Consider the following 18,494-nt stretch of genomic DNA (forward strand, 5'->3'; position numbering starts at 1 on the left):
CTGAGCCACCGCCATACCAATATTCCCTAGACCTGTCGTGAATAACGTAAACCATTGCCCTGCTCTGATTTAGAAGCGGGATTACAGGCCATAGCCACTCTCCATGGGCCACAGTGGAAGCGGTCATCTGAAACCACCTCCAAAAACTGTGCTGAGGCCTACTTCTAGGGTGTGGCCACATGGGGTGGAATCTCCGCTATGGATTTGGAGTGGAAATTGCCCTGTGAATTTTATTGTCAAGCAGCGTATTTAAAATCCAATCCCTATGTCGTTTTCCGCAAAGATTATGGATGAGTTTTTTTTTTTTTTTTATAATCTCATCCACTTTGCTGCTGTAGTAATACACGGCTTATTTTGCGCCTTCAAATGGCACAACTCCTTTTATGCTAAGTTCTGAAATGACCACCTATCCACAGTGCAGTGCTTGGCTACCTACAGCGCTCCCATAGAGGTGAATACAGCAGCCGCCATACACAACCTGCTGTTCCATTCATTCAGTGGAACTGGACCCCGGTTCTCGTGATCGTGTGTGTGTGGGGGGTCCCATTAGTCTGACCCCCACCGATCAGATGGCTGCCAGTCTTACCTACCTGATCCTAGTTTTTCTTTAGAACTAAGCAGCACACAAAGCATCTGGCAGCCGCTCATCCCCTGACTTTATTCTGGCTACGGATACAACCGTATCCGTTTTGCGGCCCGCAAATCGTGAATCCACAAAATGCAGACGCCATCCACATGTTTGCGGATCTGTTGTTTTCAGTGGGTCTGTGGTCTGCATTTTGAGGACATTTTCTATCTTTCTGTGGAATAGATATAAGGATGTGAAAAGCACATGGATGATCCGCGTGCTTTTCAGTCAGTTTATCAAAAAGCTAGACTATGTCCTATACTTTTCCCCTAGATGTGGACCACGGACGGGCTGTCTAGTCTCTAGTCCATCTTTTTGTGCAGAGCAAATCGCAGCATGCACCATTCTGCTCCGAGCGATTGGGTCTGGTAGAAGAACGGGCCACAAGGACGCCATCTGTGCACGGTCCTTTCAAAAACTCATCCATGTTCACTGTCCGAAACTCAGATGAGTTTCCTGTCGTCCGTATAAAAGGGGCCTAAAGGGTTAAAAAATGGAGACCTACCTCTGACTGTAGAGGGTGTGATGCTTTGATAGTTCCTCTATCGGTGCTAAATAAAGCGTGAATTCTTCGTAGAATAAATTGTGGTGTTTTGGAGCTTATGGAGAGTGGAGTCCGGAAGGCATTGACAATGTGCTGATGAGTATTGATCCATCATATGTAAGTGGTCAGGTGATTGCAGCTTCCTCATATGATCGGACAGAAGATCTCAGGAAGCTCTAAAATCACCATTTGTAACTCATGACGATGATTCCATACAAGAGCCCAAAGAGAGAAGGGACCTCAAGGCTTGACGGCATTTGGTCTGCTGGGCAGAATTCTAATCCACGATGGGAACCTGGTCCGAGACCATGAAGAAGGGAAAAAAAAATAACGGAGAATCTCATCACAAATGTGAACAGAGCTTTTTAGAAGAGCATGGAGATGTTGCCATGCACAACTTTTTGTTTAGAAATCCCATATTACTTGACGTGTGAACACTTTCTAATCTGTGTTCGATATAATTGTAAAGAACTGCCATACAGTTTGTACCAAAGTGTATGGTGGCAGTTTTGGCTGTACAGGTCCCAATGTTCTTCCCCTGTTGGCAATGATGACTGTATTTTAAGGAGAAGATACAATGAAACTATTGGAAACATAAGCTCCAAACGCTTGTACCTTGTGGAACTTAAAGTTTGGGTGTCCACATACAGTGCCAAATTTAGTAATTATTTTTGATATGGTTGTGTGCATGATGCCAAACTGCACCAAAAATATCTACTGGCCTGCCCCAATGTCTCAGAAATTGGCATGCATTTTTTTGGGGTAGCCCTTAGGCCTCATGCGGCCGTTGAGTGCATTGGGGGCCGCAACTTGCGGTCTCCAATGCACGGGCAACGTCTGTGCGGCGGCTGGGATGGATCAAGATTCATTCAACTTGAATGGGTCCGTGATCCATCTGCACTGCAAAAAATTATTTTTTATTTTTTGCGGTGCGGAGGCACGGACAGAAATGCCACGGAAGCACTCTGTAGTGCCTCTGTGGGGTTCTGTGCCTCTGTTCCACACTGCAGCTCCGGATTGCAACAGCCGTGTGCATGAGGCTGGAGGCAGAGATGGACAGAGGAGACGTTTGCAGGTAGCCAGTGTTGCTGGAGGTGCATATGTTTTTGGGTGGTTTTTCGTTGTCTATGGAAGTTCTTATTGGTAATGATGTACACATGCTGTATACAGCCTGTGATTAACTTGATGGACTTCATCTAGGGCAGTGATGGCGAACTTTTTAGAGACAGAGTACCCTAATAAAAAAATAATAAAAAAATAAATAAAATTGGAAGGGAGAAGGCAGCAGCGCTTCTGTAGCGCCGCCGCCCTATCACTGTTTACTGCAGGCCCAGTGACATCACGACTAGTATCACTGACCTGGGATGATCTGGCGGATTTTCTGGAATGAAGCGGACGCTCCCAATCACGGTCAGATCATCAGTGGAGATGAGGGCTGCATTTACAAGCAGCAATCGCCTGCCACATCAGTGTTCGGTCAGTGATTTCCATCAGTGATTTTGAGCCAAAACCAGGTGCAGCTCTAAACACAGAACAGGTGCAGATCTTTCCCTTATACCTTGTGTCTATGTAGCTCTACTCCTGGTTTGGAAATCGCCGAGGTGTGAATGAGGCATAACGTGTAGATTTTGGGAGTGGACCGCAAAGGGCAAGAAAATGACAGAATTGACTGCTGCGGGTTAGAAAATCCTGCATGCAAGGGTCCGAGTTCTCAAATGTAATTTGTTTTATATATTTTTTTCCTGCCACATGTGGTTGAAAATTGCTGAAAGCTCTTTCACTTTGCTGGTATTGTACAACGCTGCAGATTTGCAGCTCCTGATCAGTCACTTGTGAACCCAAGGCAGATGTGAACGCTCACTTAAAAAAAATCCTTGTGGCTCTTTTTTTTTTTTTTTTTTTTTTTAATCAGATAACTTTTTATTATCAATTTTTCTTTTTCATCATCAAATGACAGTCAAATCAAATATCCAATCATCAAAAAGACATCAGGTACAAAGGGTAAAAGTACAAAATATTACACATGCACATTGTACATAATATACATCCTATGACCGTAAGACATCGTAGGAATTTACACAATAGATCTAGACCTTTTATTTATCTATTTGTTTTCTCCCTCAACAAACATCCCTATAAACAGCCCCCCCCCCCCCCTCCCCTCCCAAACTTTCCAAGAGCAGGACATCATTGCAATAAGAGCATAACTACCTCCAAATTCCTTTTCTCCTCATCATATCGGCACCTGTCCTTGTGGCTCTTTTTAATAGATTAAGGGTGCTGGGTCACTGGTTCCGCCTGTATTTTTTCATCATATTGCAAGGAGTGAAATCCACTGCAGCAATCTGTGCCGACCATCCCATTTGAATAGGGCATTTCAGACACCATAACGCTGGGTTCACACCTAGGCGTTTCTCAAACGCGCGTTTCTATGCGCGTTTTTTTTTAATAGTGAACGCGCGTTTGGGTGATTGACAGCAGTGTTGTCCAAAGAGTCTATGGCCCAAACGCGCGTCAAACGCGCCAAAAAAAGCTCCTGTACTTGTTTGAGCGTCGGGCGTTTTACAGCGCGATCGTACGCGCTGTAAAACGCCCAGGTGTGAACCCTTCCCATAGGGAATCATTGGTTCTTGCCTGTTGTGCATTTTACAGCGCGTAGGAACGCGCTGTAAAACACTCAGGTGTGAACCCAGCGTAAGGGTACATTCACACGACCGTATAAATTTATCCGCATTTTGCGGAATAGATGCAAATTATTCGTTTCTATGGGTGAATAAAATGTGCGGACAATATGTTGTCCGCCTCTGTGTTTCCGCATTTCTAGTCCGCAAAGATATGAAGCTTGTACTACTATTGTCCGCACAGATCGGTCCGCAGCCCCATCAAAGTCAATGGATCTGCAAATTGCTGGTTTCCATATGTCATATTGTTCCATATTGACATACGGAACACAAACGGAAGTTTGGAACACAAACTTTTGTCTGGAAAATGTGGACACATGGTTCCGTTATTTGCGGACCGCAGAACGGAAAGAATTACACACGGTCGTGTTAATGTACCCTAATTCTGCGCCCTAGTATGGAATCCATTGACCAAAGCTTTCCTGCCATCTCTCACAGCAGAGGTCTCAGCATTAGGGCTCATTCAGATGGTCGTATGCTAGCCGCAAAAATGCGGATCCGTTTTTTTTGCGGATTAGATGCTGACCTATTCACTTCTATGGGGCCCTTTTCTATTCCAAGGTTCCGCAAAATAAATGAAACATGTCCTATACTTGTCCGTGAAAATCAGGACATGGCCCTATTGAAGTCTATGGGTCAGCAAAAATAATGAATGCTATCCGTTTTTTTTGCGGATCCGCAAAAAAACAGATAGCATTCAGTATTTTTGCGGACAGCATACGGCTGTCTGAATGAGCCCTTAAAGTGCCAGTGTGCTAATTCTTGGACGGGGACGTCTGCTTCCTCACTGCAGTTATCACACGTGCCAGGCTTTCCGATTGCTTCCAAATTTAGCAGGACGGCTCTTGAACCAGCGGCATATTGAAAGTCAGCCATACTGGTATCGATGGCGTTTTAGATTGACTACCTCTTTTCGTGACTGGTGGTAACCTCCACACAATAACCTGTACATATGTGTAGGTGTTCTCTGCACCCCACAGCGTTTCCTGGAGTCACAGATGCAGCAGCGAGACTGTACCTGTCTGGAATGTTGTTCATGTTCCCTATGAACAGGATGTGTAATTCCTAGGAACCATATACTGTACCGTGTGTACAGATGTCCATGCATCTTGTACACAGCAGCCTATACCGTCATATCGTTCCCAGACGTCTGTCTCCGATAGCTTCTGTTAATGGTCAACTTCTCCATTTCTGTGGCTTTTGTGGTAATCTTTTGTGAGCGACTTGTAAGATGTGATAAATAAATAAACTCGACTCTGCTGGGTCTTGTAGTTCTGCAGCATAAGGGTAGGTCCACACACTGCAAATTTTTCCATGCCCCTTCCCCCTCCAAACGGTATAACATGCAGATTTTGCTGCGGACTCTCACTGCCACATTGATGGCGTGTCGTAAATGCTGCAGCGTGTCTGCAGCGGAATCTTTGTGCAGAAAATCTGCAGCACTTACAGTGCAATAAAAGTGGATGAGATTTCAACGCTCATTCACGCTCTTCAGGTTTTCTGTTTTTCAGCATGTCCATTTATGCTGCGGGTTTTACTTGCAATGTAAAAGTAACTGCAGCAGAGGAACCGCTGCAGTCCCGAACGAGCCCGTTTTGGAAAGCTTTTTTTCAGCAGAGGTTTTCCTCCCGGTCAGCTGCGGAAAATCTACAGCAGGCTTGCCATGTGTGAACCCTTCTTGATCCGCAGTGAAAATCTGCAGCAGAAATGGGCACGCTGCGGATTTTTAAAAATCTGCTCAGCAGGTAAAATTACCTGCGGAAATGTGCAGCGATTTTGTTAGGATTTTACCTGCGCAGATCTGCGGTGGTGCAGATGGCGTGGTTGATGGGTGGTACAGTTGTCACATTAGACGTTTAGTGTCTGGGAGAAGTGAGACTGTACGCTCCGCGGGGACAGGAACTGATGCGAATGAATAAATCAATTCTCTCATGCTGTATAGTGGATTTCTTTATGTCCTCAGCGCTGTTCCCCTTGATCCCTCGCGGACGTCTTCTCCTTTCCCCCTTGCGTTCACCACGGATCAATAACTCACTGTTCATCTCCATTCTGCTCGCTAATCACGTCTATTTTACCACCTGTTGTTCCTTCATTCCTCCTCTCGCCCTTCTCCTTCCCATGCCAACCTCCCCCCTTTTCTTTCTCTTTCTTCCTCTGCTTTTGCCGTCACAGCACATTCCAAGACTTTCAATTAACTCTTCCCCCCCCACCTCCACATTTCTCCTTTTATGAGGGGTGGGAGGGAGTGGATCCCATTTAGCATGTCCACCAGGCGGGTCATGACCTCATTTAGGGGATCCAGAGACGCCCCCACTACTTTAAGTCACATTAGTTAAGTGTTTTTTTTTTTGTTTTTTTTTTCCAGACTGGTTGATGTTATCATTCGCAGTCATGTGATGCATTCTTCAGTAGGTTGTAGTACCTTGTCCTAATACTCACCCACTTCTTTGTCCCTTTCACAGATGGGCGTTACGAAAAGCAAGCCTCGAGAAGGTGGGCAACGGAGCCGCAGTCTGGATATCGCCGAAGGGTCGCACACACCTTTTCCTTCTCTCTCTGCTTCTCAGACTCCAAGCAAGAGCCTCGACTCCCACCGTCCTACTAACCAACCTTTCGGAGGCAACTGTGATCTTACGCCATTTGGAGGGGTCAATTTTTCTGACACTGTCACGTCACCCCAAAGAACCGGACCTTTATCAGGTGTGTACAAGGGACTGAGGATGGGCTAGTTTTCAGGAGCGGCTCCAGGAGGTCTAGTGTTTCTATACGTCACCCTTTTCCTCCTTTTAGGGTAGGGTCACACATGGTGTGTACCAGTAGCAGCAAGGTGAATGTAAATCTCATCCGGATGCTGTGGGCAAAGTGGGCGCCCGCGGGGAATTTGTGTTCTCCAGTCACCGTGGGCCTCCATCAGTAGCCGCAATCTGTGCTGTAAAAGCCCACCGACCACAGCTACTTCATGTGTTGGATATGCAACGTGTAGATCCAACATGGGTCTTCCTACAAGATTCTAGGCTTGCACTTGGATTTCTGTTGGAGGTATGCAGCAGATCCGCATGAGGTTTAGCCCCAGTGTTCCCGCTCAAAATAAGTGTCAAGCTTCTTATTTTTCTTCTCCACACTACTCCACCTGGTGTACGGGGCTGCAAAAAACTCATTTACATGCATTAGGTGCAGATTGTTTGCAATATTATCAGTACTCCTCCCTAGATCTGTACATACCTGTTTTACAGCCACATTGTAGAATCCGTGATGCTCCCTATTGGTGCAGTAAAAGTAATTTTGGTAGGGTCTGTCTATTACAGGAATCGGCAAACTCCGGCACTCCAGCTGTTCTGAAACTACAACTTCCAGCATGCTTCCTTCACTTCTATAGGAGTTAGAAGAGCAGCCGAGCTTGTTTGCATGCTGGTAGTTGTAGTTTCACAGCAGCTGGAGTGCCGAAGGTTGCTGATCCCTGGTCTATTAGATTACCACCTCATGTAGTGTACCCAACGCTAGCTTTATAGTTGGTCTTGGGAACATGGACAATACAGGATGGATGTGGAGGTGATGGGCTCGATAGGATGTGCATTGAAAGGTAGCGCTGTCAGTCACACTGTCTACTCTACAGCCCTGCACCGCACACCAGCGGAGGAGGGGGGAAAGAAACAGACAGCCGATTATGTTGATTTCTTTGCAAACGGGTACAAAGCACCTATTAATGATACGCTGCAATTCATTATGTCCTCAGATAATCCCTCCAAAACTCCCCTGGCCGCAGTACTGTGCTTTAGGATCATTCCCACTCCTAACAAGAGCGATTTTGTTAATAAGAATTTCAGTTCCCCAATATGTTATATAAAGAACCGCCATACAAGAGCCGCCCTCTGTGCTGTCATCATTTCTTACAGGACTACATGACATGGTTACTAAAATATGTGCACGGTCTCCCTCTTGCCCCTTATGTAACAGCAGCATGGGCGGACTGGCTATAGACCCTACAGGGAGATTTCCCGGTGGGTCCCGACCTTATTCATGGTCGCCGGCTGAGTACATGATAATCCGATGCTCCTCAGCGTTAATTAACGCTGAGGAGCATCAGGTACTTATGCACCTGGCCAGTGGCTGCAGACTCCTTCCTGACCTCAACAGTATCAGTCTTCAGGACGGTGCTACAGTTGAATACTGTGGTGAGGGCGGCAGTATTTTGTGCTGCATTACAGTATTGCAGGCAACATCTAGTTGTGTTGCCTTGCTTTGTCAGTTTTGACCCACCTACAACATGGGGCCACTTTAAGTTCCCAGTCCACCCATGGACACCGGTCCTTAAGAAGCTGAGATCTATGTTGCCGTTTGTAGGTTTCTTGCAGTAAAAAGCTGCATTGCCTATCTATGCCTGCAGCACTGACATTCATGAATGACTTTTCTAGTTCAAAATAGTGAAAAATGCACTTATTAAATTTATTATATTTTTTTAGCTACAGATCATCACTATTGGAACGCTGTCTTCTTTCCTACAGGTTGCTGCTGGATGCGCTGAGGTAGCTCATTTAGTAGGAAAACTGCAAATGGCAGCATAGATCTCTGCTTCCTGTAGTGTCCTGTTGGGAGATTAAGGAACACTAAATATAGAAAATGCTCAAAAAAATATCCCAGCTCTTCTTCCTCCCTTAATCTCTTCTTCCCCATGATCGTATTTTGTATCAAACTGCAATTAGTAACATAGTAACATAGTAACATAGTACATAAGGCCGAAAAAAGACATTTGTCCATCCAGTTCGGCCTGTTATCCCGCAAGTTGATCCAGAGGAAGACCCCTCTCTAGTAGCTATAGCCTGTAATATTATTAAGCTCCAGAAATACGTCCAGGCCCCTCTTGAATTCCTTTATTGTACTCGCCATCACCACCTCCTCAGGCAGAGAGTTCCATATTCTCACTGCTCTTACCGTAAAGAATCCTTTTCTATGTTTGTGTACAAACCTTCTTTCCTCCAGGCGCAGAGGATGTCCCCTCGTCACAGTCACAGTCCTGGGGATAAATAGCTGATGGGATAGATCTCTGTACTGACCCCTGATATATTTATACATATTAATTAGATCTCCCCTCAGTCGTCTTTTTTCTAAAGTGAATAACTCTAATTTTGATAATCTTTCAGGGTACTGTAGTTGCCCCATTCCAGTTATTACTTTAGTTGCCCTCCTCTGGACCTTCTCCAGCTCTGCTATGTCTGCCTTGTTTACAGGAGCCCAGAACTGTACACAGTACTCCATGTGTGGTCTGACTAGCGATTTGTAAAGTGGTAGGACTATGTTCTTATCACGGGAATCTATGCCCCTTCTGATGCAACCCATTATCTTGTTGGCCTTGGCAGCAGCTGCCTGACACTGGTTTTTGCAGCTTAGTTTGCTGTTTATTAAAATTCCTAGATCCTTTTCCATGTCAGTGTTACCGAGTGTTTTACCATTTAGTATGTACGGTTGACTTGCATTTTTCCTTCCCATGTGCATAACTTTACATTTATCAGTGTTAAACCCCATCTGCCACTTATCTGCCCGAGCCTCTAATCTATCCAGATCCCTCTGTAGTAGTATACTGTCCTCATCAGTGTAAATTACTTTACACAGTTTAGTGTCATCTGCGAAAATTGATACTTTACTATGCAAGCCTTCTACAAGATCATTAATAAATATATTGAAGAGAATAGGGCCCAATACTGACCCCTGAGGTACCCCACTAGTGACAGTGACCCAATCTGAGTGTGTACCGTTAATAACCACCCTCTGTTTTCTATCACTGAGCCAGTTACTTACCCACTTACAGATGTTTTCTCCCAGTCCGAGCATTCTCATTTTATATACTAACCTTTTATGTGGTACAGTGTCAAATGCTTTGGAGAAGTCCAGATATACGACATCCATTGATTCGCCGCTGTCAAGTCTAGAACTTACCTCCTCATAGAAACTGATTACATTAGTCTGACATGACCGATCCCTCACGAAGCCATGCTGATATGGCGTTATTTGCTTATTTCTGTTGAGATGCTCTAATATAGCATCTCTCAGAAAACCTTCAAACAGTTTACCCACAACAGATGTTAAACTTACCGGCCTATAGTTTCCAGGGTCTGTTTTTGGCCCCTTTTTGAATATTGGCACCACATATGCCATGCGCCAATCCTGTGGGACATTCCCTGTCAGTATAGAGTCTGCAAATATCAGAAATAAGGGTCTGGCTATGACATTACTTAATTCCTTTAGGATACGGGGGTGTATGTCATCAGGTCCTGGCGATTTGTCTATTTTAATCTTTTTAAGTCGCTGATGTACTTCTTCCTGGGTCAGACAGGACACTTTTAATGGGGAATTTATTTTTGCATTCTGCATGTCATCTGACAATTTATTTTCCTCAGTGAATACATTGGAGAAAAAAAATATTTAACAGCTTTGCTTTCTCCTCATCGCTCTCTGCGACTTCCCCCTCATTACTCTTTAAAGGGCCGACACCTTCAGCTTTATACTTTTTAACATTTATATAATTGAAGAACATTTTAGGGTTAGTTTTACTCTCTTTGGCAATTAAAACTGAGAAATGTGACGTTATATTGGCTGTCTGACCCAGGAGATCAGCCATGTCCTCCTCACTATCCTGAGTCTGGCTGCAGCAGACTCCATATCTGCAGTGGGACACAGCTAATGAAATCAGTGGGGGTCATTTATCAAAGACGTGGCACTGTGGTCAATCAGCTGCTCGGGGAGGCCATGGTTCTCTGCAATCCCTTCCATGCAGGGAATTACAGCTTCGTCTCACTCATTGAATGTTATGGGGACAAAACTGCTGTGAAACCTGAATTTCCAGGTTTTGAGTGGACTTGACAATAAAAGTTAATGATTTAAAAGGCAAAACTGCCTGCTCTGACCGTCTGCAAATGTGTTCCATCTGTTGTAACCGGTTTAGGCCTTGTTCTAAGGGTGTCTTGCAAAATGGACACGACATATTGGATAAGCCACATACTGGATTTACAGTGGGGTGGTCTGACATCAATCACCATGCCGTCCATTCACTCTCCTTTTATCTCTGTAGGGGGCGTCACCACCTTCGTAGCTCTTTATGATTACGAGTCTCGTACGGAAACGGACCTATCCTTCAAAAAGGGGGACAGGCTGCAGATCGTCAACAACACGTGAGTGGGACATGTATGACTTCATTATTACTGACACGTAGACGGACCGGCTGGTTAGGACGCAGAGTGGCAGCACCGACATTTCTGTGGCTACTTAGTGTTTGTCTAATCCTCTTTAGTCATGGCTTTCCATCCAGGTTCTCGGGGTCAACTCTAACCTCTCTTTACAGCAATTCCTCATCAGGGAGTCCTGCACTAATAATTGCTTGACCGGCAATTCCCCAATACAATATCATCGTGTTCATTACCAGTAGGCCCTCATATGTTATCAGACAAGAGCTCTTATGTGACCCTACAACCTATAGTGTAGGGGTCAGCAAACTCTGGCACTTCAGCTGCTGTGAAACTGCAATTTCCAGCATGCATGCTCCTGTACAAGTGAATGGAGCATGCTGGGAGTTGTAGTTTCACAACAGACGGATTGTTGAAAGTTATTGACCTCTGCTGTATCTTGAGAATGCCATACAAATTTTAGGCACTGGCAAAAATATGATGCCCCCTGCTGCATTATGTGAGTGCTGCCGCTAAAATATAGGGGAACTTCCTTACTGTATTCCTGTAAGTTCACCAACGGGCTTCCCACATTTTGAACTTGTGTAGGGCTGATGAATGGGTACACAGGGCTCACAATGAAATGTCAGCTCGCCTTATCCTTTGTACCTACAACCTATTCCCCATCTCTGTTAGAAATTACTCGGCCGAGCTCAGCCTATATTAGACCCCCTTTAAACCTGCACACTCAGCCGAGCTCCACCTACATTAGACAGTCAGTGGAGGTCCTGCCCCTGAGGTTCCAACTAATCCGCAGAATGAAGGGACAGTGAGAATTGCTGGATGGCCACAGCCCCTTAACTGCGGTAGGACAACCCCCTTTAAGAGACGTGACTGGTCTGAGGTTCCTGGTTTAGTGCTCTGCAGTCTGCCTGATGCTGCTTATCTCAGATTATGAGCTCCAGAGACACTGTAGATTCTTCTATATTAGTATCTGATATGAGAGAAGCTCCTTTAAAGGCTGTGTTCACCTCTAAGCCTTCCATCACAAGCACTTTTTATGCTCTGAATATTCTTAAATGAAAAATTGGCAATTAGTCTTCATCAAAAAATCTCCTGCTGCTCCTATGCAGAGCTATGTATCTCCATGGTTACAGACTACAGATGCTCTCTATGTAGTCTGATCCTGCAGTCGTACTCTCTTCCATATATCCCTGTTTTATGTAATCTCCCAAACATAGGTCAGTAGGGAAACAACTGGGATGTTCAGTGAAGACTGTCTGCGGACCTGCTTCACTAAATAAATGGTTGCAAGGTGAACATGGCCTTCAGGATTGACATGAGGAATATTCCACATTTTTTTTTGAACTTTCATGTGTAATGATGGTGTTTTTTGCACATATTCCAGTCTTGTCTTTTGCTGTTGGTTTTCCTTTATAATCAGTTGTCCTGTTTTTGGCTCACGTGCTGGGCGCTGTCTCTTTTTCACAAATCTTGCACCGCTTCTCTCTGTCACCATGCATGATCCCGCATCTCTTTCTCTCACATGCTGCACCACAGGAGGCCAGACATCAGGTATGCCAATAGATGGGTTTTTGGCCGTCCAGTCTGTCCATTTGTGTGTCCCTCGTTCCATTTTTGCAATTGTGTATCAGAATAACGTTTTTATGTCCTGCAGGGAAGGCGACTGGTGGCTGGCCCGCTCCCTCAGCTCCGGGCAGACTGGGTATATTCCCAGCAATTATGTGGCTCCTTCTGACTCCATCCAGGCTGAAGAGTAAGTGGTTTAAGAAATGCACCCCCTCCGCACATATATACTAAAACCTATTTAAGGCTACTTTCACATCTGCGTTTTTCTTTGCGCTATTGAGATCAGTCATAGGATCTCAATAGCGGGGGGAAAACGCTTCCACTTTGTCCCAATTCATTGTCAATGGGGACAAAACTGAGTGCATTCCGTTCCTTTTGGTTGTGTCCCCATCGCGGACAGAATAATGCTGCAAGCAGCGTTTTTCTGTCCGCAATGTGTTGCGACGCAAGACTGATCCGTCATGACTCACAATGTAAGTCAATGGGGGTGGGTCAGTTTTCTCGGACACAATAGAAAACTGATCCATCCCCCATTGACTTTCACTGGTGTTCATGACTGATCCGTCTTGGCTATTTTAAAGATGGTACAACAGGATCCTCCGTTCATAACGGATTCAGACGGTTGTATTATCATGACGGATCCAGCAAAAACGCTGGTGTGAAAGTAGCCTAACCCTTTTTTCAAGTGAAGCTCCAGCTTTGCAGCCATTTAAATACTGGAATATTGCACAAATTGCAATTCCTAATGCACACTTATTGAAGACATTTGGTTCCTCGCTGGCAGGCATCTGATAATAGCCCTCCATGTCTACAGGGAGCATTAAATTCCCTTTAGTTGTCTTGGTGAAACTTCTGCAGATACAGACTATTTTATTACAATGGCTCAGCAGGGCAAGCAGAGGGAATGCAGTATTATTTATGGCTCTGCAGGTTGTTAAAATTGCTAAGGGGTTTTTCTATAATCTTCCATTAGGAATTGCTATTTAAACCTTTTACAAGAGCACTCCGAGCAGAACTGATACACCTAACACATGTCCTGAGGGGCACGTTACATGACACTGGGATTCTCTCTTTGCTGTGGGATTTCCAAAAATAGGCAAGCGCTGGCTGGCTCCTCCATTTACTGTGGGGCCCGTTCTTCAGATAGGAGCAGGTCACAGGGTTGACATTTATGGTATATCCTACCAGTATGCCATAAATTTCCAGATAGGACAACCCCCTTTAAGAGACGTGACAGATCTGAGGTTCCTGGTTAGTACTGTCTGATGCTGCTCATCTCCGGTTATTATGAGCTCCGGAGACACCTTAGATTCTTCCATATTAGTATCTGATATGAGAGAAGCTCCTTTTAAAGGCTGTGTTCACCTCTACGCATTTCCTCACAAACAATTTTTGCTGTGGTTATTCTTAAAGGGGTTATCCAACCCCTAAAATGCCTCCTACTTCCTGGGCACCTCACACTCATTCCACCTACCTGGCTCCTGCGTTGCTTCTTATACTGGCAAGGCCAAAAACATCCGGTGACAGGGGGAACGGCCAATAGCAGGCCGCGACAGGAACGAGCCTCCCTAGCATCACCTGCAATATATACAGCTCCTATGCAGACTTATGTATCGCCATGGTTACGGACTACAAACTTTCAGTCATACACTCTTCCATATGTCCCTGTTTTTGTAATCCATGTACATAAAGTTTTAAATCATACAGATGTGTCAAAAATACTAGACTTGGTAATTTATTTATTGAGGAAAATGATCCAATATCACATGTATGTGAACCTTTGCTCTCAGTATCTGGTGTGACCTCATTGTGCAGCAATAACTGCAATTAAGTTTCCAGGAATTGTTGATTAGTCCTGCACATCAGCGTGGAGGAAATTCATCTCATTCCTCCATACAAAACAGCTTCAGCTCTGTTATGTTTTGGGGTTTCCTCCAATAAACTGCTAATTCAGGTCCTTCCAAAATGTTTTTTTTTTTTCGATTAGGGTCAAGACTTTGACTTGGCCATTCCAAAACTTTTTTACTTTATTTAACTGTCTTTATTTTGTGTGCTTGGGGTCATTGTGTTGCTGTATGACCCACCTTCTCTTGAGATTGACCTCAGATGTCCTAAAATTTTCCTTTTAGAATTTGCTGGCATTGTTCTGTCATCGATTGCAAACTTTCCTGGTCCAAATGCAGCAAAACAGGCCGAAACCATGAAACTACCACCGCCGTGTTTCAGATAGGATGAAGTTTTTTATGCAAGATTGCAGAACACTTCTTATTTAAATAACACTTGTTATTTAAGCCAAAAAATTAATTTGTCCAGGTGATCTTTAACAAACGGCAGACAAGCAACAATGTTCTTGTTTTAAAGAGCAGCGACTTTCTCCTTGCAATCCTGCCATGCATGCCATTGCTGTTCAGTGTCCTCCTGACGGTGGACAAAAACTTTGAAGGGGTTGTCCGATGTTGCCACTACTAAAGCAAGATGGGACTAAGGGAAACGGGAGTGAATGGGGCTACAGAGTAGCACAATAAGCCTTGCCGAGTGCTTTGGGATTGCTTTGGATTCCTTTGTGACTTCAGACTGTTGCACCCTTATGGCGTGACCACTCTTGGGGAGTGTAATTATTTTGAATTACCTCCATTGTAAGCAGTCTGACTATGGACTGCTGGGGTCCACACTCTAGAGATGGCTTTGTAACCTTTTCCAGACAGGTGAGCATCAACAACTCCTCTTTTGAGGTCCTCAAATCTCCTCTGTTTGTGCCATGATACACTTCCACAAATGTTTGTTGTGAAGATCAGACTTTGATAGATCAGTGTGTGTGTGGTTTTTTTTTATTTTATTTTTTAGATTATATTCTCTCTATCTATATATCTCTATTAAATAAATAAATATATATTAAATATATATACGGGTTGCCCACTTTCCTCAAATAAATGACCAAGTCTAATAATTTTGACTTCTTTGTTTGCTTAGGTTATTATTATCTACTTTTAGGACTTGTGTGAAAATCGATGTTTTTTAAGGTCAACTTTTATGCAGACATTTTCATGTTGACTCTACCCAATTTTCAGGTGGTACTTAGGCAAGATCACGCGGAGAGAGTCGGAGCGTCTGCTGCTGAACCAAGAGAATCCACGAGGAACATTCCTTGTACGAGAGAGTGAGACCACCAAAGGTGAGGAGCATAAGTGTACATACACATGTACTTTTCTTTTAAAATTAGCCATTAGTATTTCCGAGAGTCCATAGATTTGCTAGACAGCGTCACACAGCTATTTACTAATGGAGGATGTGGACAATGGGTGACAACGGCTGATCTGTAAATTAGATGAGGGGATATACTCCCTGTATGTTTCAAGGGAGAGTAAAATGGTGTCAGAATGCCAGCGCTACGTCTTGTATTGTAAAAGGCCTGAGATGGAGCAGAATGTCTTAGCTGAATGCGGACAGAGCAGGTTGTGTGTGAGATGCAGGGGGTAAAAGGGGGCGGCTGTGGTAAATGTGCAGAGATTCATAGCGGACAAGGGGAGATGTGTAGTCTCTCGTTCCTCTTTCTCTCCTTCTCGGTTTCTCTTTCTCCGCCACCCTTCTGTCAGACCTGCCTCTGGCAGAGAGGGGAGGGGGCGCATACGGCAGGGAGGGGGAGCTGCATTAAGTGGGTCAGAGAAATGAATATCCATGTTACCCGTAGCAACTCGAAGCGATGTGTTTGCTTGCGGCCTCAGGGCTCCACTTTCTCTTTTCCCTCTTGTGCGTGGAGCTAGGGGGAGATGCCGGGTAGTCTCAGCCCTAATATATTTCTTTTCATGCTGCAGTAATGGGAGGCTCGGGCTGATGTGAAGCCACCGGCTATTCCCTCACACCCTTACACCACTCTATTTCGTTCCTCTGATTCTTCCATAGTCTCGGGCCGTTACCTTATTTTACTTTTGATGTCTCTTCTTAGAAGGAGAGTGGATCTGACAGATACCCCGGCATCTCCATTCCTCCGATGTTCCTGTTTGTGGGGCCGGTCTCCACCACGTACCATTTTTCTGCATCTGTCACAACACATTTCGATTCTCCTTTTCACGCACACTAAATCTTTCTGACTCTCATTCTCTTTCATCGTGTGGGAAAATCGCAATAACAATTAAATAACCGGTGTAATTGGCCAAAAAATGGGAACAGATTTTTGTGTTTTGGAATTTGTTCTCGATGACTCCAATTGTGGATTAGATTTATTGAGCTGCCAGGATTTTTTTATTTTTTTATTTTTTTTGTATTTTCTTAGCTGACATTAATATTGTTCAGTCGTATCCATCATCCTGCCAGGTATATCTGTGTGATGCTGAATCAGAAGAGATGACGTGCTACATGTGATCTCTGTCTAGGACTTAGAACAAGATGGCTGCTTTCTTCCAAAAACAGCACCACGCCTGTCCGCAGGTTGTGTGTGACCTTTACAGCTCAACCCCATTCACTTCAGCAGAGTTGGGCTGCAATACCGAGCACAACCCAGGTGTGGAGCTGTGTTGTGTTTTTTTTTTTTGGTAGGAAGAAAGCGGCCATGTTTTTCTAATACCGGACAACCCCTTTAATTATTCAAAGGAAACTTCAAGGGCGCTGCAGTCAAATGACGCAGCAACTGTGATATCTGAAAAGATGACATTTTGATGTGGGGAACAGATGCTGGAACAGAGCATTTAAAAAAAATAAATAAAAAAAAATCGGTCACAATGTATAAATGACGATTCAAAATTCTTTATTTTTACATACCTTTAACATATTTTTTGCAGTTTTTATTTACTGTGACGCATTCTATTTTTTTTTCTCCTGGCGTCAGTCTTCATCACTCCATCATGATCTTTGATTTTGTCATATTGTAGCCAATAAGTGACATTGAAAATAAAAATATTCTCACATGCGCACTCTATATATGATTTTATAGTGGTATATGTCGGAAATATTGGTACACATCTGTCAGCAGGTTTGTACCTATGACACTAGCTGACCTGTTACATGTGCACTTGGCAGCTGAAGGCATCTGTGTTGGTCCCATGTTCATATGTGTCCTCATTGCTGAGAAAAAAAATGATGGTTTAATATATGCAAATGAGCCTCTAGGAGCAACAGGGGCGTTGCCATTACACCTAGAGGCTCTGCTCTCTCTGCAACTGCTGCGGCCTCCTGCACTTTGACAGAGCCAGACAGTGAAAACGTCATCACAGCTGGTCCTGTCAATCCAAGTGCAGAGGGCGGGGCAGTTGCAGAGAGAGCAGTGTCTCTAGGTGTAATGGCCACGCCCCCGTTGCTCCTAGAGGCTCATTTGTATATATTAAACATTTTTTTTCTTAGCAATGCGGACACACATGAACATGGGGCAAACACAGATGCCTTTAGCTGCCAAGCGCACATGTAACAGGTCAGCCGGTTTTATAGGTACAAACCTGCTGACAGATGCCCTTTATGTGCAGAAAGTAAAGTCTAAGAATACTGACTCACAAACCTTTGGCCTTAATGTCCAAATGGGTTTGCTAGTTAACGGGTTGAATAGTAGCTTAAAACTGAATTACAAACTCCCTCTATGTAGAACTATACGATATACTTGTATAACCTTGTGGCACCGCCTAACGCAGGGATGCTCAACCTGCGGCCCTCCAGCTGTTGCAAAACTACAACTCCCAGCATGCTCTAATAGCTCTAGGCCAGTGATGGTGAACCTTTTAGAGACAGAGTGCCCAAACTGCAACCTAAAACCCACTTATTTATCGCAAAGTGCCAACGCGGCAATGTAACCTGAATACTACAGTATAATGTAGTATATCTTCCATGTACTTTATCATTTAGCTATAATAGCCTGCCTACATTCAGTGCGCTGCCTGTGCCGTTCATAGTGCGCCCTGTGCTGATGATGGCAG

At 44.4% G+C, this 18,494-nt stretch overlaps 1 protein-coding gene across 2 annotated transcripts in view; it reads left to right on the forward strand.

The window, feature by feature from the left end:
• The window catches only part of SRC (SRC proto-oncogene, non-receptor tyrosine kinase), a 42,225-nt gene that overhangs the window by 13,430 nt on the left and 10,301 nt on the right, over positions 1 to 18,494 (forward strand). The window contains exons 2-5 of one of the 2 annotated variants that reach the window (XM_044297131.1): positions 6,316 to 6,553; positions 10,917 to 11,016; positions 12,686 to 12,784; positions 15,666 to 15,769. In XM_044297131.1, the coding sequence (XP_044153066.1) occupies positions 6,316 to 6,553; positions 10,917 to 11,016; positions 12,686 to 12,784; positions 15,666 to 15,769 (541 nt within the window). Of the gene's footprint in view, positions 1 to 6,315; positions 6,554 to 10,916; positions 11,017 to 12,538; positions 12,583 to 12,685; positions 12,785 to 15,665; positions 15,770 to 18,494 lie in introns of those variants that run through there. The other variant, XM_044297132.1, reaches the window with a different exon arrangement.

This window comes from Bufo gargarizans, chromosome 6 (assembly GCF_014858855.1).
Source record: "Bufo gargarizans isolate SCDJY-AF-19 chromosome 6, ASM1485885v1, whole genome shotgun sequence".
Taxonomy (NCBI): domain Eukaryota; kingdom Metazoa; phylum Chordata; class Amphibia; order Anura; family Bufonidae; genus Bufo; species Bufo gargarizans.